This window comes from Caretta caretta, chromosome 1 (genome assembly GCF_965140235.1).
Source record: "Caretta caretta isolate rCarCar2 chromosome 1, rCarCar1.hap1, whole genome shotgun sequence".
Lineage (NCBI taxonomy): Eukaryota > Metazoa > Chordata > Testudines > Cheloniidae > Caretta > Caretta caretta.
In genome coordinates, this window is record NC_134206.1 from 354,112,953 (window position 1) to 354,135,356 (window position 22,404).

General features: G+C 50.7%; 1 protein-coding gene across 8 annotated transcripts in view; it reads right to left on the reverse strand.

Annotated features, from left to right (window-relative positions):
* SHANK3 (SH3 and multiple ankyrin repeat domains 3) overlaps positions 1–22,404 on the reverse strand; it is a 675,575-nt gene continuing 653,171 nt past the window's right edge. For 3 of the 8 annotated variants that reach the window (XM_075124628.1, XM_048820302.2, XM_075124627.1), the window contains one exon: positions 1–7,482. In XM_075124628.1, the coding sequence (XP_074980729.1) occupies positions 6,939–7,482 (544 nt within the window). In that variant the 3' untranslated portion in view covers positions 1–6,938. Of the gene's footprint in view, positions 7,483–19,986; positions 21,338–22,404 lie in introns of those variants that run through there. The other 5 variants (XM_075124632.1, XM_075124630.1, XM_075124633.1 and 2 more) reach the window with 4 other exon arrangements.

Sequence of the window (22,404 nt, forward strand, 5' to 3'; positions counted from 1 at the left end):
AAAGGTTTCTTATAAATTTATTACATAATAATAATAATATAATAATAATAATAATAATTAATAATAATATAAGAAACATAGATCTCTGTGGGGTGTGTGTATCACAACGTTGAGGGGAAGGAGGTGCATGGGCCACACCTCCATGACTCTGGAGCAGGAGAAATCTCCGAAAATCCATACAAAATAAGGTGTGAAGTCAAACTGACCCTGTAAAATTTAAAAAACCAAACCAAACCAAACCAAAAACCCACAGGTGAGTTTGTCTGGGTGAAAGAACAGGGTGTGTGCATGTGCGTGTGTAGGTAGGGGCATGTGTGCATGTGAGGCTGGACAATGAACCCACACTTTGTTTCCAGTTCCATGAGGTTGTAGCTGGAAAAGCTTTTAACCATCAGGGGCAAAGTGTTTAGGATTTTGAGTCTTCCTTGTTTTAATGTCTAGAAATACAAAGAGAAGAGCATGAAGAACAAAAAATTAATGAATTTAGTCTGGACCAAAAAAAAAAAAAATCGACACCTTTAAAAAAAACCAACCCCAAAACAAAAACGTTGCCCTCAGTTTATATAGAAGCTACCAAAAGGCATTGAGAAGCCATGAGACATCACAGTCACCTCAGCACGTCAAATCCCGAGCCGCGCGGGATGTCCTGCCAGATGGGCGCATTTGTTCGCGACATGACCCTGACGCTAACGTGTCATGGTTGGCTCCCTTTTCCTGGGTCACGCGGCCTCCCCCCAATGGCTTTTCAGAATGAGCTGTTCCTCTCTGTCTGGAGACGGTGGGAACAGCGATGCCAATGCAGCTAGGATAGGTATAAAGTCAGGAAAGTGCTATCTACACATGGAAAAAATCCCCTTTGCTTCAGCTGAGAACACAAGGGTCTGGCACAGCAGCTGCGGTAACTGGCAAGTTACACTTGTGCCAAGGGGAGTCTCAAAATGACCATGGGACAAGGCCACTGGGGGCCAGCAGGACGTTGTGCAACCTGGGAAGGTGGGCAGCTCCGAACTGGACTTCTGTGGGTGCGACGAATGCGCGAGACATTCGTCACAGCCAGCAGACCACAGATGGGGCTCTCAAGACTGAGCCCGGGGCAAATGTTGCAGAACTATGGGATGCTATGCCCCAAGATGTCAATGAAACTGTGAGACAACCAAGGCTCTGTGCAGACCTCAGCATGCCCAAGGCTTTCACTGGGCAGCCAAGACCCTCCCGCAACAGTCCTGTGTTCACCAGAACCGGGGCTCTGACGCTGTCGCGGACTGATACAAAACGAGAGTCTGTTGTCTGCCGCGAGGAAGAAGGAAGCAGAGCTGTGGAATTTGCCTCAGCCTGTCACTGCCTTAGGTTAAGCATCATCACCAGCAATTGCCTTTGGCAATTAATGCTCATCTCAAGAGAAACGCAGCCCAGCTGGTCACCCTGCAGCCTGACAGGTGAGTTCCTTGCCAGGCCCCGATGCAGCAGGCAGGGAGGTCTCCTCCGCCAGCGGCTGTAGAGACGTCACCAGACCTCTGCGGCGTCTCATCAAAGGCACGTGCCATTGGGGCGTCGCGCGCATACTGGGAGGGTGCTGTGTCCGTACCACAGAGCTGACTGCAGTCATGGGGGCAGCGGGCAGGAGGGAGGGTAATAAGAGGAACCAGCCAATCTTGTCCTGGAAGGGGAGGGTGACCCATAAGAGGGGAAGAGCCTTTCAGGTGGGCCAGTCGCTGACAGGCTGCAGGTACTGGGTGGGCAGGGAAATGGGCTGTTGGCTGATCGAGCCGGGTAGGCCCTGGTTGGCCAGAGACGTTTCCAGCGCAGGAAAGAGTTGAGCCACTTTGGTTGGACGTTGCTTTCGCTTGTGTTATGCGTGCCTGGGCCTCGCCGTGGTGTCCCCAGGACTGACCGTCTGGTGTCAGGAGATCACGCAGTGTTTGCTAACACAGGTACGGCTGCAGCTGCTTTGTGGGATGGAGGCTGAGAAGCACTGCTTCTGCCATTCCCAGCCCTCCCGTGGGACAACAACGCCATGCGGGAGGGCGTGTGGGAAAGGGGCCGAAGGTCCCCAGCTTTCCCTGGCCCCGGCGGAACATGCTGCAGACAAGGTACGGTCTGCAGGCTTGTGGCCTCCCAAGACAGGAGGCAGGGTGCAGGCAGGGTCTCGACAGGTTTGCCCCAGAAACAGCTGCGGAAGGGACAAAGACCCAGAGTTCAAGAGCATGAACTCGAATTCAGCCTGCACTCAGGCTAACACAACCCGTAATGCTGCAACTCACCCCTCAGGCGCCCAAGAGCCAGACAAGGCCTTCACGCTGCCACGCGGGGCCCAGAGATCCAAGATGGGGCTTGCAAAGACAGGTGGGAGAAGTGTATGAACCACCCCAAAGAGGAAAGTTTGCTTTTCCGGCTCGCTGTTCAGCAGGCCTGGGGATCACGGCTGCCTGCAGGGGCCTGCTGCCAGCCTGAGGAGCTGCTGGGACCGCCGGGTGGAGGCTGCATCTCAGGGCAAAGTGCTGGGGCCAGGGGTGGGTGTGCCGGACGCTGGGGTGTGTGGGGTGAACGGCAGTGAGGCCCAGCATGGGAGCTGAGGTGCTGGGCGAAGGGGCAGGGCTCGAATGGGAAAGCCTGTCTGGTAGCACTTGGTCTGCACTGGCGTGAATGATGGGATCCCACCGAGTCTCGCTGTTGAGTCCTGGGCAAAAGATGAGCAAGGGGCTCTGGTGAGAGGGGTGAGGACAGTTGCCGCATGAAGTGGGCTTTTGCCTGGTGCAGGCTGCAGGGCGCCGCGGCAGTTGCTGATGAGTGGGGCTGGATGTTGACAGCATGGAGGGGGCTGCGTATGGGCCTGGATCCTGTGTGTGATATCACCTGTGACAATGACTTGGGGGGGCACGGAGTACGGGGGGAGGGATTGGGAAGGGGTGTAGATGAGTTGGGCATGGGGCTAGATGTCATGTATGGGGGGGCTATGGTATATGGGGATGGGGTTGGGGGAGTATGATGTATGGGGATAGGGCATGGTGTATGAGGATTGGGGGGTACAGTATATGGGGATAGGGGGTTGGGGGTACGGTGTATGGGGCTAGGGGGCTGGGGTATGGTGTATGGGGATAGGGGTTGGGGTACAGTGTATGGGGATACAGTGCTGGGGTAGCGTACGGGGCTAGGGGGTTGGGGGCACTGTGTTTGGGGCTTGGGGGCTGGGATACGGTGTATGGGGATAGAGGTTGGGTATGTTTGGGGATATGGGGCAGGGGAGTGCAAATGCAGTGTCTGGAGATTTATTCTGGGAGATACAGTGTGTGGGGCTGCGGCTATGGTGTGTGGGTAGCGTGTATTGGAATATGTGACCAGGGATGGGTACAGGAGTAACGCGTGTGGGGACGTGGGGCTGGGTACAAAGGGCTGGTGGCTGGGACCTGGGGCAGGTGGCTGGGACGTGGGGCTGGTGGCTGGGATGTGGGGCTGGGTACGAAGGGCTGGTGGCTGGGATGTGAGGCTGGTGGATGGGACGTGGGGCTGGGTACAAAGGGCTGGTGGCTGGGATGTGGGGCTGGGACGTGAAGCTAGTGGCTGGGACATGGGGCTGGTGGCTGGGACGTGGGGCTGGGCACTTAAGGAGTGCTGGGACGGTGGCTTTCGCAGGGCTGCTGTGCTGGGACGGCTGTGCTATGGGCTCGGGCTGGGGTAGGCGCTGTGGGGCCCCGGGGAAATGGGGTGATTGGGGTTGCATCTGGGTCAGGGCATGGGATTAGCCAGTGAGTGTTTGGGGTCCATACAGGGTGCACAGCAGGGTTTACTTTCCAGACTAATCTGGCTATAGATGCCCAGCCCCCCTCTGTCCCTTCCCCATGGCGCTGCCCCACGTTGCCAGCTCCCAGATGCAGCATGGGGTGAACTGGTGCAATTGACAGGGCTGGGTTTGCTCCTCTGAGCCCAGCGCACGAGTGACAGCTCAGGGAAGGGAGACAGCACCCTCAGAGTATGTGGGGAGCTCGCTCCCCAAGCCCCCTCCCCAGCACACAGTGGGGCTGCCCCAGCTGATGGCTGTAAGGTTCCGAGATGTGTGAAGGTCGGAGAGGAACCTCGTTGTCCTTCCCTCTAGCACCAGAAGCGTTAATGCCTTCACAGGGGCACTTGGCCTTTCGGGCACACCAGTCCCCCAAGGGGGCAAGGGCTGAGCCCCACCCCACCCCAGATGGGGCGCCTAGAAACTGGGGGCTGAGCATATGAGTGAGAGATCAAAGACAGGTGAAAAGCCAGTGCGTGACATTTGCAGGCCACGCTGGGGTGGCCCTGCAGGACAGTCCCCTCCCTGCGTATTTTCTTTCTTTGTAATTTACTCACCCCCCTTGCATGCTCTCATGCCTGAAGGGAGCTGGAGGGCGTGGTGGCAGACATGAGACCTGATACAACTCAGTGCGCTAGCAGGGAAGGGACAAGCACTAGCCAAGGAGTGAGCCGCAGATCTCGCTGGCTCCAACCACACCTGGGAGCACCTCCTGGGCTCGTCCCAGCGTTACAAAGGAACGCTGCTCCCCCCAGGGCCGCTGGGGGCCAGGTGGGCCCGTGGCGGGGGTGCCAGGGGCTATTATTACTCTCCTACAGCTGACTGGTGAAAAAGCCAAACCATCCCCCAGACCAGGAGGGACACTGCCCCTGCAACCAAGCCCTTTGCCCAGATTGAGCATCTCCTCCCAGCAGGCCTTCCTCCTGCCTAGCCACACACCAGGCCTCAGAGACAGGGGACTTGGAGAGCTGCCCTGCCCAGCCCTGGAACGGGGAGGGGCGCATTTCCTTCCACCTCCCAGTCTCTGTCCTGACAGAGCCCTTCTTTGTTCCCCTCCGCGGCCTCACTCCTGACCCTCACGTCCTGCGGAGCAGCCGAAGGGCGCCCGCCTCCTTGCCCTGCTGGCTGGGTGTGGGCCCCTAGCCTCCCTGCACTCAGACCCCTGCCGCACATGCGGCGGGACGACAATGCCTCTTCCTCAGGAGGGGAGGCGGGGAGGGACCTGCTGCACCGGGCACCCCAGGACTGCGGCCGTGTCGGGGAAACTGCAGCTTCGTTCAGCTCGCTCTGGGAATGGGAGACCTGGCATGGCCCAGGCCCACGTTTTATTCTGTGTTTCTAAATCTTTAAAATACTGAGGGTCCGAAAGGAGATGGAGATTCTTTAGAAGACTTTAACATTCGTTCAGTCAGTCACTAAAAACTCGCCAAGTCGTGAGTGTCCCAGGGAAAGGGAGCAGCTCGGTAAGTCTAGAGATACAGAGATTTAGTCAAATGCGAACAAACTCAGGTGCTACAGATATAGATATATAGATATTTGTTCTCTTCTCGTTTCAAATATAGAGCTGATTAAAAAGATGCAAAATAAGGATGACTAGGATGGCATGGGAATCCTGGAGTTTAGCATCATCTCTTGTTGATCATCAGCTGCTCTACATAAACGCATGGAGATTATATATTAGCCATCAATGTGTCCCCCTTGGAAACAAGACCCCAAACCAAGAGGCAAAAGAAGACTCCCCCCACCCCGCACCCCCTTTGAACGTTGGCAAAGCATTTTCTGCTTGATTCCCCACCAGCCTCCCTTGGACATCCCCCAAACATGCTTCGATCCATGCGGCTTCACTTCCTCTCTCACCAGGGCAGCCCAGGGCAACAGGGCAGAGGAACACAGAGTCCAAAGGCTCGGCTTTCTTGGCAAGGCCATCACCATTTTCTTGTTTGCATGGCAACAGGCTTGCTCCGCTTCGGGGCGGAAGCTGCTGAAGGAGCCCAGAGCGAAGGGGCTCCCCAGGCAGAAGCAGCGATTGGCTAGAGGCAGCCGATCTGGTTCTCCCTGCGGGGCAGCCCCGACTGTGCCTCTTGGCCATGGAATCAGAATGGCCCTTCGTGCTGCAGCGGCCGCTAGGGCCTGTCTGAGCTGGAGCCCACCAATAGTGCCAGGCGCCCACATGCCAGCACAGGCTTTGCCCACATGGGAAACACGCTGCCTCCCCCTGCCCTGCGGGGCCTAGGGACCTGCACCTCGCTGCCTGCCTGCCCTCACCTGTCTTGGAGCTGGCGTCAGGGGCCGCGTGAAGGCCAGCACTGCCCTCTCCCCTTGGCCCCTCCAAGTCTCCCATCACCACGACCATGCTATTCAGCAGCTCCTCCGGGCGTCTCACAGCCGCCTGCCCTGCTGGTCACAGAGGACCCCGACCTGCCTACCAGCCAGCCACTCTCGCGGGACGGCTGAGCAGCAGCGTGGCAGGACAGAGCCTAGGCCTCTGGTTGCCCCAGCTCAGGGAACAGGGACGCAACTGACATTCAGACAAGCGCCCACCTTGTATCACATACAGATCAGTTCAATTCCTGGGTCACCAGACGACCATTGCAACACAGCTGAGCCTCATTAGCTGACAGCCCCATCACCCTAAACTGAGCTCTGGTTCCTAATTTGCACCACTAACACCGGCCTCTCCCCCTGCTCTCCACAGCCCTTTGATCAGAATACATTCCACAGCCTGCTCCATGCAGGTGAGCAAGGTTCTCCCGCAGACTGGGAGCACGGGCCAGCCAGGCATGGCCCGCTGCCCTCCTGCCACCAGCAGCGCCCCTGGGGAAAGGCACATCAAGCGCTATGCAGGCCTGACCCTTTAGAAGAACAGAAAAGAGGGTGTATTTCATGCAACATTCCTTTTCCCAAAGGCGGTGTTGGCTGGTGCAGGGTTGAGTGGGGGGGGGCTGAGCATGTGTTTGTGTGTGTGTGCGTGTGCGTGTCCGTGTGTGTTTGTGCACACCTGGGGCTCTGGGTGTATGGAGTGAGTGGGCGCTCCTCAGCTCTTCGCCCTTCAGTGCAGTGGTCAGAATAGAAAGAGAATCAAATTGGTTTTATTCATCTAGTAGAAACGCCCCCCTCCCCCCCATTAGTTGGCTCTGGAAGAGGCCAGCACTGCCTAGGATGGTCAACTGTCTACCAGCTCTTTGAGTGCTCGCTCAATGTTCATGCGGTGCCCCACACGTGTCACCCCCAACTCCACAAAGTCCTCCTTGGTGAGGGCAGGTAAGTGCGTGCCCTCAATCTCATTGTCCTCAAACTTGTCTCGATGCTCCACCAAATTGATGCTTTCCAGCCAGTCCCCTACATCGTATTTGTTCCACAGGTGGACGGGTTTCTGCATGAAGGGCCGCGGTGGGTGCAGAGTGTGCAGGGGGGCCCCAGGAGAGGGTGAGGGGGATGGGGAGCGGCTCCGGGCACTCACGCTCCGCACCACAAAGCGCACCTCCTTGGGCTCATGCGGGATGGAGAGGCTGGAAGATTTGAGGATGGTGGGAGGTGTCAATCCATAGGGCCGCACGGTGCTGAGAGGGTCTGTCCTATCCAGGGCAGGCTTCACTGGACTGGGAGTACGCCGGGTTACAGGGTAGCGGCTGCCAGGTCGAACTGTGTAGGTGGTTCCGGAGCTCCGCTGGGAAATGGTGCTGAGTTCTCCTAAACTACTGAAAAGTCTGTGGAAAGAGAGATACAGGGAGGGAGAGGGAGAGAGAGAGAGAGAGAGAGCAAAGGGTAGGGGTGAGGTGGAGCTCCCGAGACACAAGAACATACAGATACAGTATACATGGGGGGAGCAGCCAGCCGCTGGAGAACAGCGTCAGTCTGGGACAGGAGGAAGGGTTCTGTGTAGTGGCCAAGGGAATGCTGTTCTTGGGGTGGCATCAAGCCTGGAGTGTTTTAGCCAAGATTCTCGGGAAAGCCCTGATGGCCAGATTCTGGAGGAAGCCTCAGAGGTGTGTGCGAGAATCCACATCCGGGTCAAACACAGCCCAGATGCACCAACTCTTGACGCCCACGGAGATGCACCAGGGAGGCCCTGACATTCCCTACATACACATGCAGAGCTGCAGCAGCTTCTTAACCGGACTCCCGCTTTACACCATCCTCACAGGCTGAGACAACTTGAGCCTCCTCACTACACTGCCTGTCATCTCCGCAGCTTCCTCCTGCTAACACTGTGAATCCGCCTTTGACATTACGTCCCACTATGCTATCAGAAAGTAATGGAAACCTCCTGAGCGCATTCTCCCATCACAGAGGGCAGAGCCAAGCCTGGAACAAGATGGACCCAGCTGGGCTCATATCGCATCATGGGGTGTGAATGGGAGTAAAGCTGCCGTACAGTGAGGCGGTATTGAGCAGAGTGTGTGTCACCACAGGGGAGGTGTGAGAGCTAAGTATTGGGGCGCAGGTGGCATTGCAGGACACGGGGTACAAGGTGTTTTGACTGTTTCTCTTGGCCCATTAATGCAGGGTGTGAGATCTTCCGTGTGGGTAATGCTGACCCAGGCACATGTGTGTGCATGAGAGAGGGGCATGGCTGGAGAAGGCTGAGTGTGCCCCCTGCTCCTTTAGAAGCTGTGAGGTTTACGTGCCACTGAGGGCTACCCTATGTGCTACAGTCAAGGCCTCTTCCTTGAAGAACGTCTTCTTTTCTGCTTGTGTTTATTCCCTCCCTCCCCCTAGGTGGCTATTGGTGGTGGGTGGGTGGAACCAGAGAAGGTTCACTTCTCTCAGTGTACACATCCCAGGCTCTCCGCCAGACTGGCTAGGAAAGGCCAGTTCTCGCATTGCCAAAGGTACAGGCTCCTCTCACCCACTGTGGATCAATGTGGCATTGCTCTGAATGTTCCTGTGAAGGAAATCATGGCAGATGGACTCTGGTTTGAGGGTCCCTGAGCAGAGAAGCAAGGCCTCACTGGCTCAGATTCTGGTATCCCCATGTTGGCTAGCTTGGCGCCACTGGCATGGGTCCAGGTAGCCCCAGGCCAGGTAGCTCAGCCCCACAGGGGGGGTCCAGGTAGCCCCAGGCTGGGTAGGTTGAGTGTCACTGGTATGGGTTGAGGCATCCCTCATCCAGGTCCTCGGACCCACTGGCTTGGGTCTGGATATCCCAATATCACAGAGCGCGGCCCACCAGATAGAATGGGTGCAATGCAATGCAATACCAGCTGTTTAGCACCACGGGGTAGTTCTCTGCCTCCTGCTGCAGTGGGTGGGGAGTGAGTGACAGCATATGATATCTGGCTGGGTGGAGGCAGGACTTGGTGCTGGGGGTAGAAAACCAGCCGCCTCTATCCTGGATCAACCTTGGGATCAGAAGAATTTGTGTAAGCATTAAAGAGTGTATTTAAACTGAAACACTAACATCCTGGGACTGAAGACTGGCTGTCCAGTGCACCGATACCTGTTTGGGTGCCCCAGGGAGAGGCTCAGGGAATAGTCACAAGAACAGAGCTGACTGTCAGTTCTCGTCAGATGTTCCCATTCCACTAAAAGCTGGGCCAGGTCACTAATGGGGAGTGGGGCAGATACAAGGGTGCATGTGGGACTGGAATCAGAGAGGGGACTGAAGTCACCCCATGGCTCTGTTTCTGTGCTCCATGGACACAAAACACAACAGCTAATCCTGGGGTGAAATGCTAAAGGCTGGAGCGAGGGTGGGCGTAGCTAGGCCACGGTGCTTCCTTCACTACCCAATCTTCTTTGAGAGGCAGACGCACCTTTATGTGACGTGGATGAAGCAGCCTCTAACCCAGCCATACGGATGGGAGGCTGCGCAGGCCTGCAGCCAATCCAGTGGAAAGGCAGAATTAATGGCCTGGGGCTCTCAGACAGTGCCTCGCTTCCGTCTCAGCCGCTGTCTGGCTCTTTCTGATGTTGCGTGACATGTTACCCTTCCCCTCTCTCTGTTGCTGCCTGGGTCATTCTGGCTTTGGCTTCATAGTTGGAAAGAGCAGTTACTCACCTGCCCCTGGGGGTATCAGAGCAGACTGGGACATCTCTGTGCAAAGCACCATGGGCTGGAGCTTCTGGAGAGCTGTGACCATTGGGGGCCCCCCCACCACACTCCCTCAACACTAGAGTTGGGCAAATAACTGAGTTTTTAGTTCAGTGGCCGAATAGAAAAATTAAAAAAAATATTCATTTCATGTTAACCCCAAATGACAATTTTCCAGTTTTTCTTGCCAAAACAACCCCCCCAATAAATAAACAAACAAATACATAAATAAAATAGTTTAGAGTTGAATGAAATGTTGTGTTCGACTCAAAATGTAATGTTTCATTTTTGAGTCTTTTGTTTGCTTCTGTTGAGTTTTTCTCATCAAATCTAGCTAATTTACTAAACAAAACGTCATTTCAAAATAAATATGTTTCCACTTTGCCAGGATTTCTCCCCCCAATTTTTTTTCCAGCTGGAAGTATCTGCTGAATTGAACCTGAATTCTTGAAGAGTTTTAGTTGACCAAGAACTGCATTTTTGACAAATAAATAATTTGCCAAACAATTTTGGCCAGTTCTACTCAGCCTTTCAAAAGGCACAGTGGTTCCCACCTCTCAGTTCCTTCCACTTTGAATCTAGGAGACGCTCCAACAAAGTGGTGGGTGGAGATCTGGGCTGGGGAGTTACTCAAAGAGCTACAGTTACTGGTGGATAAACGTACGTTCTGAGCCGAGCATTGTCGGCACACATCCATGCTCTGGGGAGGTTGACAGGCAGTCCCAAATCCCCAGTGAGGAGGATGGGAGAAGAAGAGTCATTCAAAAGTGATTGCAGGATTGCTCTCCCAAATTGGTAGCAGACCTGGAGGCCAGGCCACGAGACTGATGCCATGTAAGGGAATGGGTCGAGTTCCAGGTGGCACCCCTACCTATCTCCACCATAGAAATGTTTTGCAGACGTGAGGCAGAGCTGTTTTAGGCCAGGGAGAATGAGCTCTGCTACCTTCATCCTCAGGGAATACCGTGTGCCAGGAGTGAGTGGGGGGCCATGTGGCTAGCCATTAAGGCTTGGAGTTAGCAGGCTCTTGAGGCCAATGCTATTGGTATGAGGAATGCAGTCTTTGGAAACAAGTAAGATAGGGCCTGATTCTCCCACCACAGGATAGGAGTGATTTCGACTGACTTCAATGCAGGGGGAAGAAAAGGGCCTGTAGGAGCCAGCCTCCTAAAGGTTGCAAAGGAGCATCAGTTTAGTGAAAACTCAGTGTAAAAGTCATGAGGGAACTGAATTCCATATAGCTGGGAACAGCCTGGCTAACCTGTTTAAGAATCATTTTACAGCAGGGTGTCCAAACACAGGTTCCTTGACCAGAATCCTGGTGAGCTGACACAGTTGTGTCCTATCAATGGACTCAAGAGGCTCAATCCAGATTTCTTCAAAAGTAACAAATAATCCAGGATGTTAGGGACAGATGCCAAGACTGGGGTGCTGAGCTTTTAACCAGTTTGCTTAGTAAGACTCTCTAGTCGCTGTTTTTTTTACTCTCCAGCAGGTGCTTTCATACCTGCAATAAGTAATCCTCAACTCCTCACATCAAGATTGCATTAACCATGCTGCCAGTTGCAAAGGTTTCAGGTCTAGGTGAGGACATGCACTCTTTGTGATGTACAACCTGTACCAACCAATTGCTGAGGTATGGGGAGATGCAAATCCCCTGCCTTCTCATGTGATCTGGCATGAAAACTTGGTGCAATGGGAAGACCAAATGTAGAACTTTGTCGTTATAGTGATCTCGCTGTAGCAAAGGTAAGGGTGAGCTGAGACCAGTGCTTTGGATTTAGGGAAGGGGTTGTCCTCTTAGGTCCAGAAGGTGATGAGGCATCCTGGCATCTCCGAACTGGGGCAATAATGGGCACAGTAATCCTCCTCCCTGATTCTGTTGGGCTGAGGTCTCACTTCTGCTCCTCCCCACCTGAAGGAGGGTGGTGACTGAGTCTCAGAACACTTTCACTCACAAGAGTTATCCCTGAAAAGCGAGGGGAAAGGGACTGGTTTGGGGCAGAACTGAATGGAAAAAAGCATCTCTGGGTGATCTGCAAAACCCATTCACTGCATGCCGCCAACAGTTTTCAAAAGGGAGAGGAAAGATGAAGAAATTCACGGAACCAGTCTGAGGCTTTCCAATATTCTCTTTCACAAATGATGAGAAGGAGAAGGAGAAGGAGAAGTGGAAGGAGAAGTCACTGTTTTCTGTCTGAGATTTAGATCTTTCTGCCCATAATAGGTAAATGTCCGTGAGGTTTCTCTGTTGGTTTGTAGATGGAAGCGGCTGGGACTGTCTCTGACATTGGAAGGATGTACCCTACTGTCAGGATGCTTCCTGAAGAATGCCTGATAAACTCCCAAAGATCAAAAAGTTGAACCAAGCCTAACCATGCAGGAATTGAAAACCCCGGGCCCTCCAAAAGTAAGTATTCTCCGCAGACAGGAAGTCTGCAGGAAGACTTTGCCACTGCTCTCTGCATGGTAACAGCAGTAGCAACAGATGGAGCTGCTTTATCTGAAGCGTTAAGAGCTGCCTTCAGGGAATGTCGGGCCATCCTTTGTCCTTCAATGGCCTTCTGCAAAGTGATCTGAAAGGGGGATCATCTGATCCCGTGCCAAGGAATCATTACGGGGCTAGAGGTGCCTGATGATTTCCACCCTTAGTGGAGGAGCTGGTGAGGACCAGTGCTTACATCCAAGGCGTTCTAATTGCCTTGCACCCTTCTCCTGGGAGTGAGCTTTGGGGAATCCCCGTGGGCCAACACTCCAATTGGAGAGGGTAGATCCGACACTCCTGTTTACCCTTTCTCACAACGCAAGAACCAGGGGATACACAATGACACTGAAAGGCAACACATCTAAAACTGATAGAAGGAAATACTTTGTTTTTAATACACAAAGAGTAAAATGTTCAAAAGCCCCCACATGCCTCAGCCTTTGCGTGGCTGGCAGCAAGGGTGACCAGTGGCTATTGGTAGAATCGAAGACTCTGGAAGAATACTTAGAGAGAAGCTCCTACTTGCATAGACTGAAGACTACGCTGAACATGAAGAGGGCAAAAACCTTCCACTATTCCCCCTACCATTCTCCATAACCATTCTCCTCTAAGGACTCAGCTAGCTGAGTGTCAAATGGGTCTGTTGTAATCACAGCATTTGAGAACCAGAAACCCAGCACCACTCAGAAGGCTCCTTGATTCAACCCAGCTCATCACTTATCACAGTCCAAACTGGGAATGGTCCAAGAGAAAAAAGACATGTCAGATATAGGATGTCTTATGGCAGATATTTACTGCCTAGTCCCCGCTCAGAGCCATGGCCTAGACATACACACAGCAGGTGCTACAAAGTCACATGAACACAAATTGATGGTGGTCAGTGAAGATTTGTGGTCAGCACATAGACAGCCGACTATGCTGTCATGACTGGTGAAGCTCACAATAAAGCCTGCATTATGAGACCTGGCAGGATGGCACCCTGAGCCCCAGACCAGCCCCCCTCGTCGCCTCCAGGCTGCTTAGCCCATCACAAGCCAAGAAAGTGCACGGTGGCAGGTGGAACAGGATTCTTCTCCTCCAACTTTAGATCCAAAAGAGACAGGTAAAACCAAATCATTTAAATTCAGCCACCTAACAGTGGAAACCAGAAGCACAGCTAACGCTGACTGAGTTCTTAGGTACAGACTGCCAAAGGCTTCATGGCTCATAAAGGCACTGACCGTGCCCATGGTGACGAACCACCCTCAGCTGGTTGCCTTGGGGGACTCCTATATCCACATCAACAAGGCATCAGACACAAAACCTCCCAAACTTATTTAGTTGCTTGCTTTCTTGGGATTCTGGCAGGTCATCACCTGCCTACATGGCTGGTCACATCCTACACAGCTGGTCACATCCTACACCTGCTCTTTGGATGAGATGTTGATATAGAGAGTGTCACAGTCTAGTCCCTTTCCTGCACATTCAGACTGTGGTCTGAGCTCTCCCAGATCTCTGGAACTCAAAAGGTCCACAATTCTGGCTTGTCCACAAAGGCTCACTGACCCTTCCAAATTAAAGGGCATGCAGAAAACCGGCCACACTTCCCCACCAGGCCAAGGCGTGGTGCATATGGCAACTAATTACAATGGCTTATGCTAACCTCAGCCACCACCATGCTGGCGCCCAACAGGCCCTCCTTCCCATTGTAGATCTCCCTGGTTTTCCACCACCTTGTGCATGACATTGTCAGCCCTGAGAAAACTACAACTAAAATGGAGTCTCCTCAGCAACACAGGAACACAGGAATTGCCTCACTGGATCAGACCGGCGGTCCATCGAGTTCAGTAGCCTGGCTCCAACAGTGGCCAGCATTAGCTGCTTCAGAGGAGGTCTGAGAATCCCTGTCACGGAGTCCCCGGGCGATGCTCTGGAACTGCTCCCTATGAAGCCAGGCAGGACTCTGGGGCAGTCTCCTTTCTGTGAGCAGACTGTCTGCAGGACACAAAGCTCACACAGCTTCCACCTTCCTGGGTCTGACTTCGGAGCATTCAGCATCCTCTGCCCCTCCGTGCACTTCCTACAGCGAGTCCGCTCAGGTGGGCTCCTCGGGAAGCCAGAGGGTCCTGCCCCCCAACTTTGTGACTCTCAGCCAGCCAGTAAAATGGAGGTTTATTAGACGACAGGAACATGGTCTAACACAGAGCTTGCAGGTGCAGAGAACAGGACCCCTCAGCTGGGTCCATTCTGGGGGACAGTGAGCCAGACAACCACGTCTGCCCTTCACTCCATGTCCCCAGCCAGCCCCAACCGACTCCCCCTCCAGCCCCTCCTCCTCTGGGCTTTGTCCCTGTCCCGGGCCAGGAGGTCACCTGATTCCTTTGTTCTCCAACCCTTTAGCTCTCACCTTGCAGGGGGGAAGGGCCAGGCCATCAGTTGCCAGGAAACAGGCCATTCTCTGTGTCCAGACCCCTGCACACACCTGCCCTCTAGGGCTCTGCAACAATCATACACGCTTATCCCACCACCTAGATACTTAAGAACTGCCCAGGGGAAACTGAGGCACCCCTAGAATATCCAGAGAAAACATTAAGAACAGTCCCACTTCATCACAATTCCCCAATAGCAGATATGGGATAATCTGATCCCCAGGAAGATCTGATCATGATCTCTAATCATTAGAGTTTTAAGCCCTAAAGCACAGAGTTATGCATTCCTGCCACGTGTTAGAAATAGCTACCCGGGCGATGGCTAATCTTGTTAGCCATAGAAATGCCCAATCTATTTTGGAACCTCACTAAGTTCTTGACCTCACTGACAGCTGATATGCACAATAAAGAAAAAAAGAAAGAAAAGAAAGAAAAAAAAGGAAAACTCAGAGAAACAAAACGCTGTCGAAACAACCCACTCAACTGCACACAAATTCTCTCCCTGGGGAAAGGATGAGAGAGAATCAGCCACATGTGACAGGAGTTAGTCATGTTGCTTAAAGCATGCTGGAAGGTGCTCAGAGACCATGGTGATGAGGGTGGCATAAGAGCCTTTTTAAAATAGGCACACGATGGCAATGAGTTCCACTGTTTAATCATGCATTGTGAAGAAGTACTTCATCTATCTATTATGAACTTGCCACCTTCTCATTTCACTGCATGCCCTTTCTTGTGCTATGTGACAAGAACAAAGTGCCCAGTCTCTCTTCTCTAAACCATTTAGTATTTTTTATACTTTTAACTGAATCCCCCCTCATTTGTCTCCTCTGTAAAGTAACAATCTAAATCTTTTCAATCTCTGAGAGTTTTTCCAGGCTTTGCTCTTTCTGATCTCCCTTCTCTCACCCTCCTCCAATTCTACGCGATTTAACAAAGTTCCACTTGTTCAACGTAACCTGCATTCAGCATTTCTCTCTGTGAACAAAACACGGTGGCAGCGTCTGAGCAGTGTGTCCTCTGCAGTGCAGCAGCTGGCAGTGGGAGCCAGGGACCTCGGTTTGCAAACAGGGGTAGCACAGCACCTGGTGAGGCCAGTATGGCCCGGGGAAGCAGCATGGTGGTGGTAAAGGGGACTCCGAGCCCAAAGCCACTGGATTGGGCATTGAAAAGATACCAGCAGCCACTGTCCACAATTGATGACATCTTGCCCGCACTTTCCAACCCCAGCATCTTCATGGTCTGTGAGGTGAGGAACGGCACATAGGCCTGGATAAGAGTCCAGCATGCTGACACCCACAGCATTAGGTGGCTATAGATGGCTGTACAAGCAGATGGGCACAAGCCCAGCATCAGAGGCGTTCCAGCGAAACTCTCCCTAATGCTGGAAGGACTGCCCAGGCTGAAAATAACTGCAGATGATATCCCCATTGCAGGAGAAGGGAGCAATGGTACAGAAGCTGAATGAAACCATGAGAGAAAACTACAAGCTTTTCTACGGCTAGGCAGGGACAAGAATGTAAAACTGATCCCAGAAAATTTTTTATCTCATACAGGGAAAAGTGATGTACGTGCAACACTTGCTCACAACAGTGGGGCGGAGAGCAGAGCCCAGCAAGAGCAAGGCACTCAGAGACACGTCAGCGTCACTTGCTATGAAAGGGAGACAGCACTTCACAGGAACGAGAAATGTTCTGTCCAGGAGCGGAGGCCATACAACAGGCATACACAAGGCAAGATGGTGAGCAGAACTGGGCAGTTCCTCACCAGCAAACGTTTGACACCCTGACACACATTGTATCAGATGCCCCTGTCCTGAAATGCTATCAGCCAGGAGAGCCATTCTTTGAGACCATCTCATTGGTGAGGGTCATAGCAACAAGGGAATGGGGCAGTGGGAATTACCTGATCCCAAATAACAGGTTCTCTCATGTCCTCTAAAGCACTAACTAGAAATACAAAGGCAGGCATGACAGACCACTGCAGACAGGGCCTATGTGTTAGGAAGGGAGCAAGGAAGTTCCAACCTGGCTGTGTGGTGGCTAGAAAGAGCAGGGGCAGCGGTGGGCCATGTGGCTATATAACCTCTGCTAGAACATTTGATAGTATAAGATAGTGTGTAGGCAGCCCCGATGGTCACAGCTTTCCAGAGGCTTTGGTGCAGGTGCACCCCAGAATGGGTCCTGTGCTAACACGCCACTCAAGGGACACTAGAAGTTTCTTGTGCTGGATCTGAATCATTAATTGCCCCAGTGTGAAGGATGATGGGTCCTGAACCTGGATCTGCAGGTCCCCAGACCACAGCCAGCACCCAGAAGCTTACTAGTACCAGCAGCAAGTATGGGCTGGTAGAACCTTGCTCACCATAGGCACCGCCCACAAAGCTCCCAACTGGAGGAGACATCTGGCTTCTCCAATTAGCTCAGACTCACTATATAAGCTGGGAGGCACAGGAATTTGTGTGAACAACTAGATGAATTCCTGACTGGCTGCTACATTGGATCCTGCCTCTTGCCTGACTCCTGGGCCTTACCCTGTTCCTGATTTCTGCCTTCCTGACCACCTGACTTGTTTCAGATCCTGCTTCTACACCGCCTTCTTGGCTTGACTCCTGATTCTAACCCTTGGCTTGACTCCTGACTTGGTCTCTGATTTCTGCTTCCTAGCTTCTGACTCCTGCTCTGACCCATCTGTGACACCCAACTGTATATTTACCTGTTCTCTGGTTGTTTCCTTTGCTTATGGGCAGCCATCTTCAAGGTAGGTCAGGTGGTTCCCAAAGGGATGCATTTTGAGGGTTGTTATATTGATCCCTAGAGGAGCTGCATTATGTGGGCAGTTGGCTGGTCCTGGAAGAGGGCATATTGGTACCCAGAAGCTCCTGTGTGTGGGGGCAGTTAGATGGCCCTGGACAGGGGGCTGCATTAGGAGGGCAGAACTGTACATTAAGGTTGCAAAACAGCTTCCATTCTAGCCTGCTTTTTTCACATGCTAAGATACTTCTGAGAAATTTACCTGAGACACTGAGCTGAACCTCCTTGTTTGTGTCCTATCAGATGATAAGTTTGTCTAGAGAGTTTGATTAAAATCCCTTTTCTGCATTTGAGTTATAAGTGTGGAAAACTACACTTTTGTTGCTTTGAAAATTCTAACCATACCTTGGAACACCCAAAATGGCCAAAGTTTGACACTTGAAATTGGATCCAGTCCTTAGGAGTGAGTAGGCACTTCAGCTGGTTTGGAAAGAATAGTGTAAATTAAATAAAATTGTGCACTGAGCACGTGCAATAGCTATTTTTCATCAAGCCAGGAGGTGCACACTCAATGAGAGACAGCTCAGAAAGTCAGCATATTTCAAAGCTGAGTAATAGGAGGCAGTTGATTTGATTACATAAATGTTTGTCGCATTCAAGCTACGGGACTGATTTCCTTCAAGCCTAGCTTGTTTTGTAAATCTCACTGAGATCAAAGTGCTAAGCCAGGTATAGGGAAATTTGGTTTTGACGTTTGAAAGTTATATGAGTCACATTCTTTTCAGAGTTACACTGCTGTAAATCTGGAGTAAATCCATTGACTTCAGTGGGATCAGTCTGGCTTTACACAGGTACAAGTGAGATCAAAATTTTGCCCAGGAATGTTTTAACACTGCTGACAGTAGGGCCCCCTCACAGAGTGTAATATAGCTAAAATAGATATGGACACGCACAGGTCTGGAAATGCGTATCTAGTCTTCAGTATTAGCAGACACCTGGGAATCTGTGTTGACTGCTCCTAGTCGGTTTTAGAATTGGGCCTCTTTCCTTCCCCCCTCCTTTTTATTATTTTTTTAAAGCTTCTGTCTTTAAAAAAATTAGGAAATTAAACGCAAAAAGTTACAATAAAGCAATGTTAAGGCTGCACAGCTAAGCAGGAGTCAGGCAAAGCAAAGGTTACGGTTGAATACACAACCTGGACTCTGCCCCCTTGCGATGATTCTCTATTTTATTTTTTTAAACATTAAGCGGAAATGCATCTTCATAAAGTGCTTTATATATGAGCAATGCCTGCCTCCTGTCTGTGCTGCTTATGGGAAGAGTCCTCGCTAGGCAGCTCCGGTTCAAAAGGTAAATGAAGGTTACTTACTTGTAACCAAGGTTCTTTGGGATGGACTCTGCACATTTCCACTCTTGGGATAAGCATCAGCTGGAGCTGTTGAATGGTGCAGCCGTCTGCTAGTAGTGCCTATCAGAGCTCTCACGTGCCCCCTCCTACCCCTCCCCTCAGCGATCAAGCACTTTCTGAGCATAAGGCTGTAAAAGGGGACATGGCAGCAGCTGCTGCCTCAGTGCCTTCCACGGGAAGAGCCATGAGTACTCACAGCGCCGCAGAAGAGGGGAAGAAGGGGAAGGAGTGTGACTATGCAGAGTCCATCTCGAGGAATCTTGGCCACAAGTAAGTTACCTTCATTTCTCTGAGTGTCCTCTGCAAATTCCCATTCTTGGGACAGTGTAGTCAGCAGTATAGACTGAAAGATGCATGGTGGATAAGGAGTCCTAATTAGAACAAGGAAGGCAGTATCAAGCCACCAAACTGGACATCTATCTAACACATAACACTTGGGAAACATTGTATTCAACTCCACGGGGCTGCTTTACAATTTTCAGTTAGTGGGACTTGTTTGAACCACGCAACAGAAGCAACCACTGCTCTTGTGGCGTGTGCTCACTGCAGAGCAAGGGAGCCCATGAGGCACTGTTATCCCTTTTCTACTCTACACAGCCTGACCCACCGACATCAGTTTGTGTGGAAATGGATTTCATTTACAGGCATCCATGTAGAAAACAAAGAGCTTGCATGAACATCTAAAATCTGTAGTCCTATTGAAATAGAAATGTAACAGTCTTAGCACCCAAACAGTGTAGCTTTGACTTGCCCTTGTTTGAATGTGGTCTTGAAGAGTACTGGATTGATTGACAGGGAAATAAGAAATTATTTTTTGTATGCATTTTTGGTGCGGATGAAGAACTACTTCATCTTTATGAAAAATTGTAACTGGAAGGTGAGTCATTAAGGCATGAAGGGCACTAAACCTCCTGGCTGACATTATCGCTATAACAAATGCAGTTTAGTCAGAAGATGTAATAGACAGCAAGAAGACACAGTTTGAAGGGTGGAGACGAGGTGTGATAGCACTAAGTCCAAATCTCATGAGGAAACAGGCTGTCTCACAGGGGATAACGATTCAGCCTTTCAGAAACCTCAACGATATCATGCAAGAATATAGATTGACTACTGGTATATAAAAAGCCACAACTTCGGCTAAATGTACCCTGTGTGATGTAACAGATACATCCTTATTCTTTAGAAACAGCAAATACTTTAATATGGATTGAATAGGAGCTGACTCAGAATCAATATCCTTAACAGATACCCATAGTGAAAATCTTTTCCATTTTAAATGGTAACATTTCCTAGATCACCTTCTAGCGTTAAGTAAAACAAGTACATCCATAGAGAACCATTCTCTAATTCTGTCAGAGCCCGAGTGCCCATGCTGTTAGATGCAATGAAAGTGGATCACGATGGTACACTTTCCCGTGCTGCTATAACAGAAGGTCTGGAGACACAGGTAAGCATCTGCAGTTCCCTTTGGAAAGAAGGAGCAAGTCCATGTACCACTGTTGTCTCGGCTATGCAGAGGTGATAAATATAATCCTTGCTGAGTCCTGTCTGATCATCTTCACAACCTTCACACTTAAAGGGAATGGTGGGAAAGCATACATTAGATCTGTACCCCATCTGAGCAGGAATGCATCTATTCAAGAGCAGAAGTATCTGCTCACCTTTTAACAAAAGCAATGGCATTTGGTGTTGAATTTTATGGCAAACGGGTCTATATTTGGAGCACCCCAAAGAGAGAAAATGTCCTGGATCACAGTCTTGAAGAAGTACCATTCTTGCATTCTGGAAGAGTCTCTACTTTATTGGTCTGCTAACTGGTTGAGCGATCATGCCATACGCAGAGCTACTGGACAATTCTGGTGAAGAATACATCCATCTCCAAAGCCTCCTCGCAGAGCTGTGAGGAATGGGCTCCTCCCTGTTTGTTCACACAGTACACGGCTGTCATAGTGTCCATGGCCATTTGAACCACAGATCCTTGCACCCAAGGGAGGAAAGATCTGAGTGCCAAATGAGTTGTTCTTCACTCCAGGACACAGATAGCCAGAGGGTCACCTTTCTGATTCCGGAGAACTTTTGTTAAATGATTGCTGAGGTGCTCACCCCATCCTGTTTTAGAGGCATCTGTTGTAATGATCATGAAAGGAGAGGGAAGGCTGACCATCACGCCCCTCCGTACGTGTTCCTGGTTCATCCACAACAAAAGAGCTTTCTAGAAGCTTGTTGGAATGTTAACTATTAGATTCATATCCTGTACTGCAGGTCTGAAGTTTCTTGCCAATCAGTGCTGAAGGGGAGGGTCTCATTCTTAGTCTTGCATAAGGGGTAACATATATGGTGACGCCATAAGACCCAGTAGGGAGAGGAAGAACTTTACATTCTGAGATGGACTTTGAAGTAGAGACTGAATGGTAGATTTCATCTTCAGGAATTCTCCTTTGGAAGGTAAGCTCTCATCATTCTGGAGTCAAGTGCTCCTATGAAAAGGATATTTTGTGAGAAATGTCAATAGGGATTTCTTTTCATTTATCAAAAATCGCAACCTTTCTAATGGAGAGCATGTGAATTGAGTGACTCCCTTCATTTCATCTGTGGCAGCTGCTTTTAGGAGCTAATCATTGAATTACGGTAAAATAAAAATCCCATCTTCTCAGAAAAGCTGCCAGTACAGATAGACATTCTGTAAATACTTGGGGTACACTAGAAAGGTCAAAGAAGCGAACCCTGTGTTGGAAATGACCTATGTCAAAATTAAGGTACTTCCCATGTGATGGGCTTATCAAAATATGAAAGTACGGTTCTTTGAGATAGAGAGCAGCAAACCAATCTAGATGGGACAAGGAGAGGATAAGGGATCCTAGAGTTAACTTTCTGATATGAAACCTTTGGATCTATCGGTTTAGCTTCTTCAGATCCAGGACTGGACAAAGACCTCCATCTTTCTTAGGAATTAGGAAAGAGCAGGAGTAGAAACCCCGATTTCTTAGATTTACTGGAACCTCTTCTACTTCTTTCTCCCTTAGTGGAGTGTTGATTTTTGTTCTTAACACTGAGTTGTAAGAAGGGTCCTGATGGGGGAGATTGGTTTAGAGGAAGGTTCTCAAACTGGATCATACAACTGTGTTTTATAGTGTCCAAAACTATAGTGTCCAAATGGCATAAACGTTCTCCAACTGTTAGGGGAACAGAATTAAGGCTGGGTTTCTGGTTCCCGATCTTCATGTCAAACCTGAAGTTTAACTGTAAGGAAAGAAGAAGTGGAGGATGAATTCTTTTGTCTCATCTTGGATTTAAAGGGACATCTTTTATATTGCTGCTGAGAAGCAGAGGATTGCTGTTGGTAGTGTTGTCTGCCTTTGCTGAAATATGAAGATGAAGAATAAGGTGGATAATATTGCCTTCAATATCTGAAGGCAGCTGTAAGAATTCTTCTCTTGAAAGGTTACAAGAGACCCAGTGAGCTAGCTGTTGATCTTGTTTCTTTCATTTTCTCCAATCCTCCATCCATTTTAGAGCTAAGAAGTCTATCCCTTTCAAGCAGAAG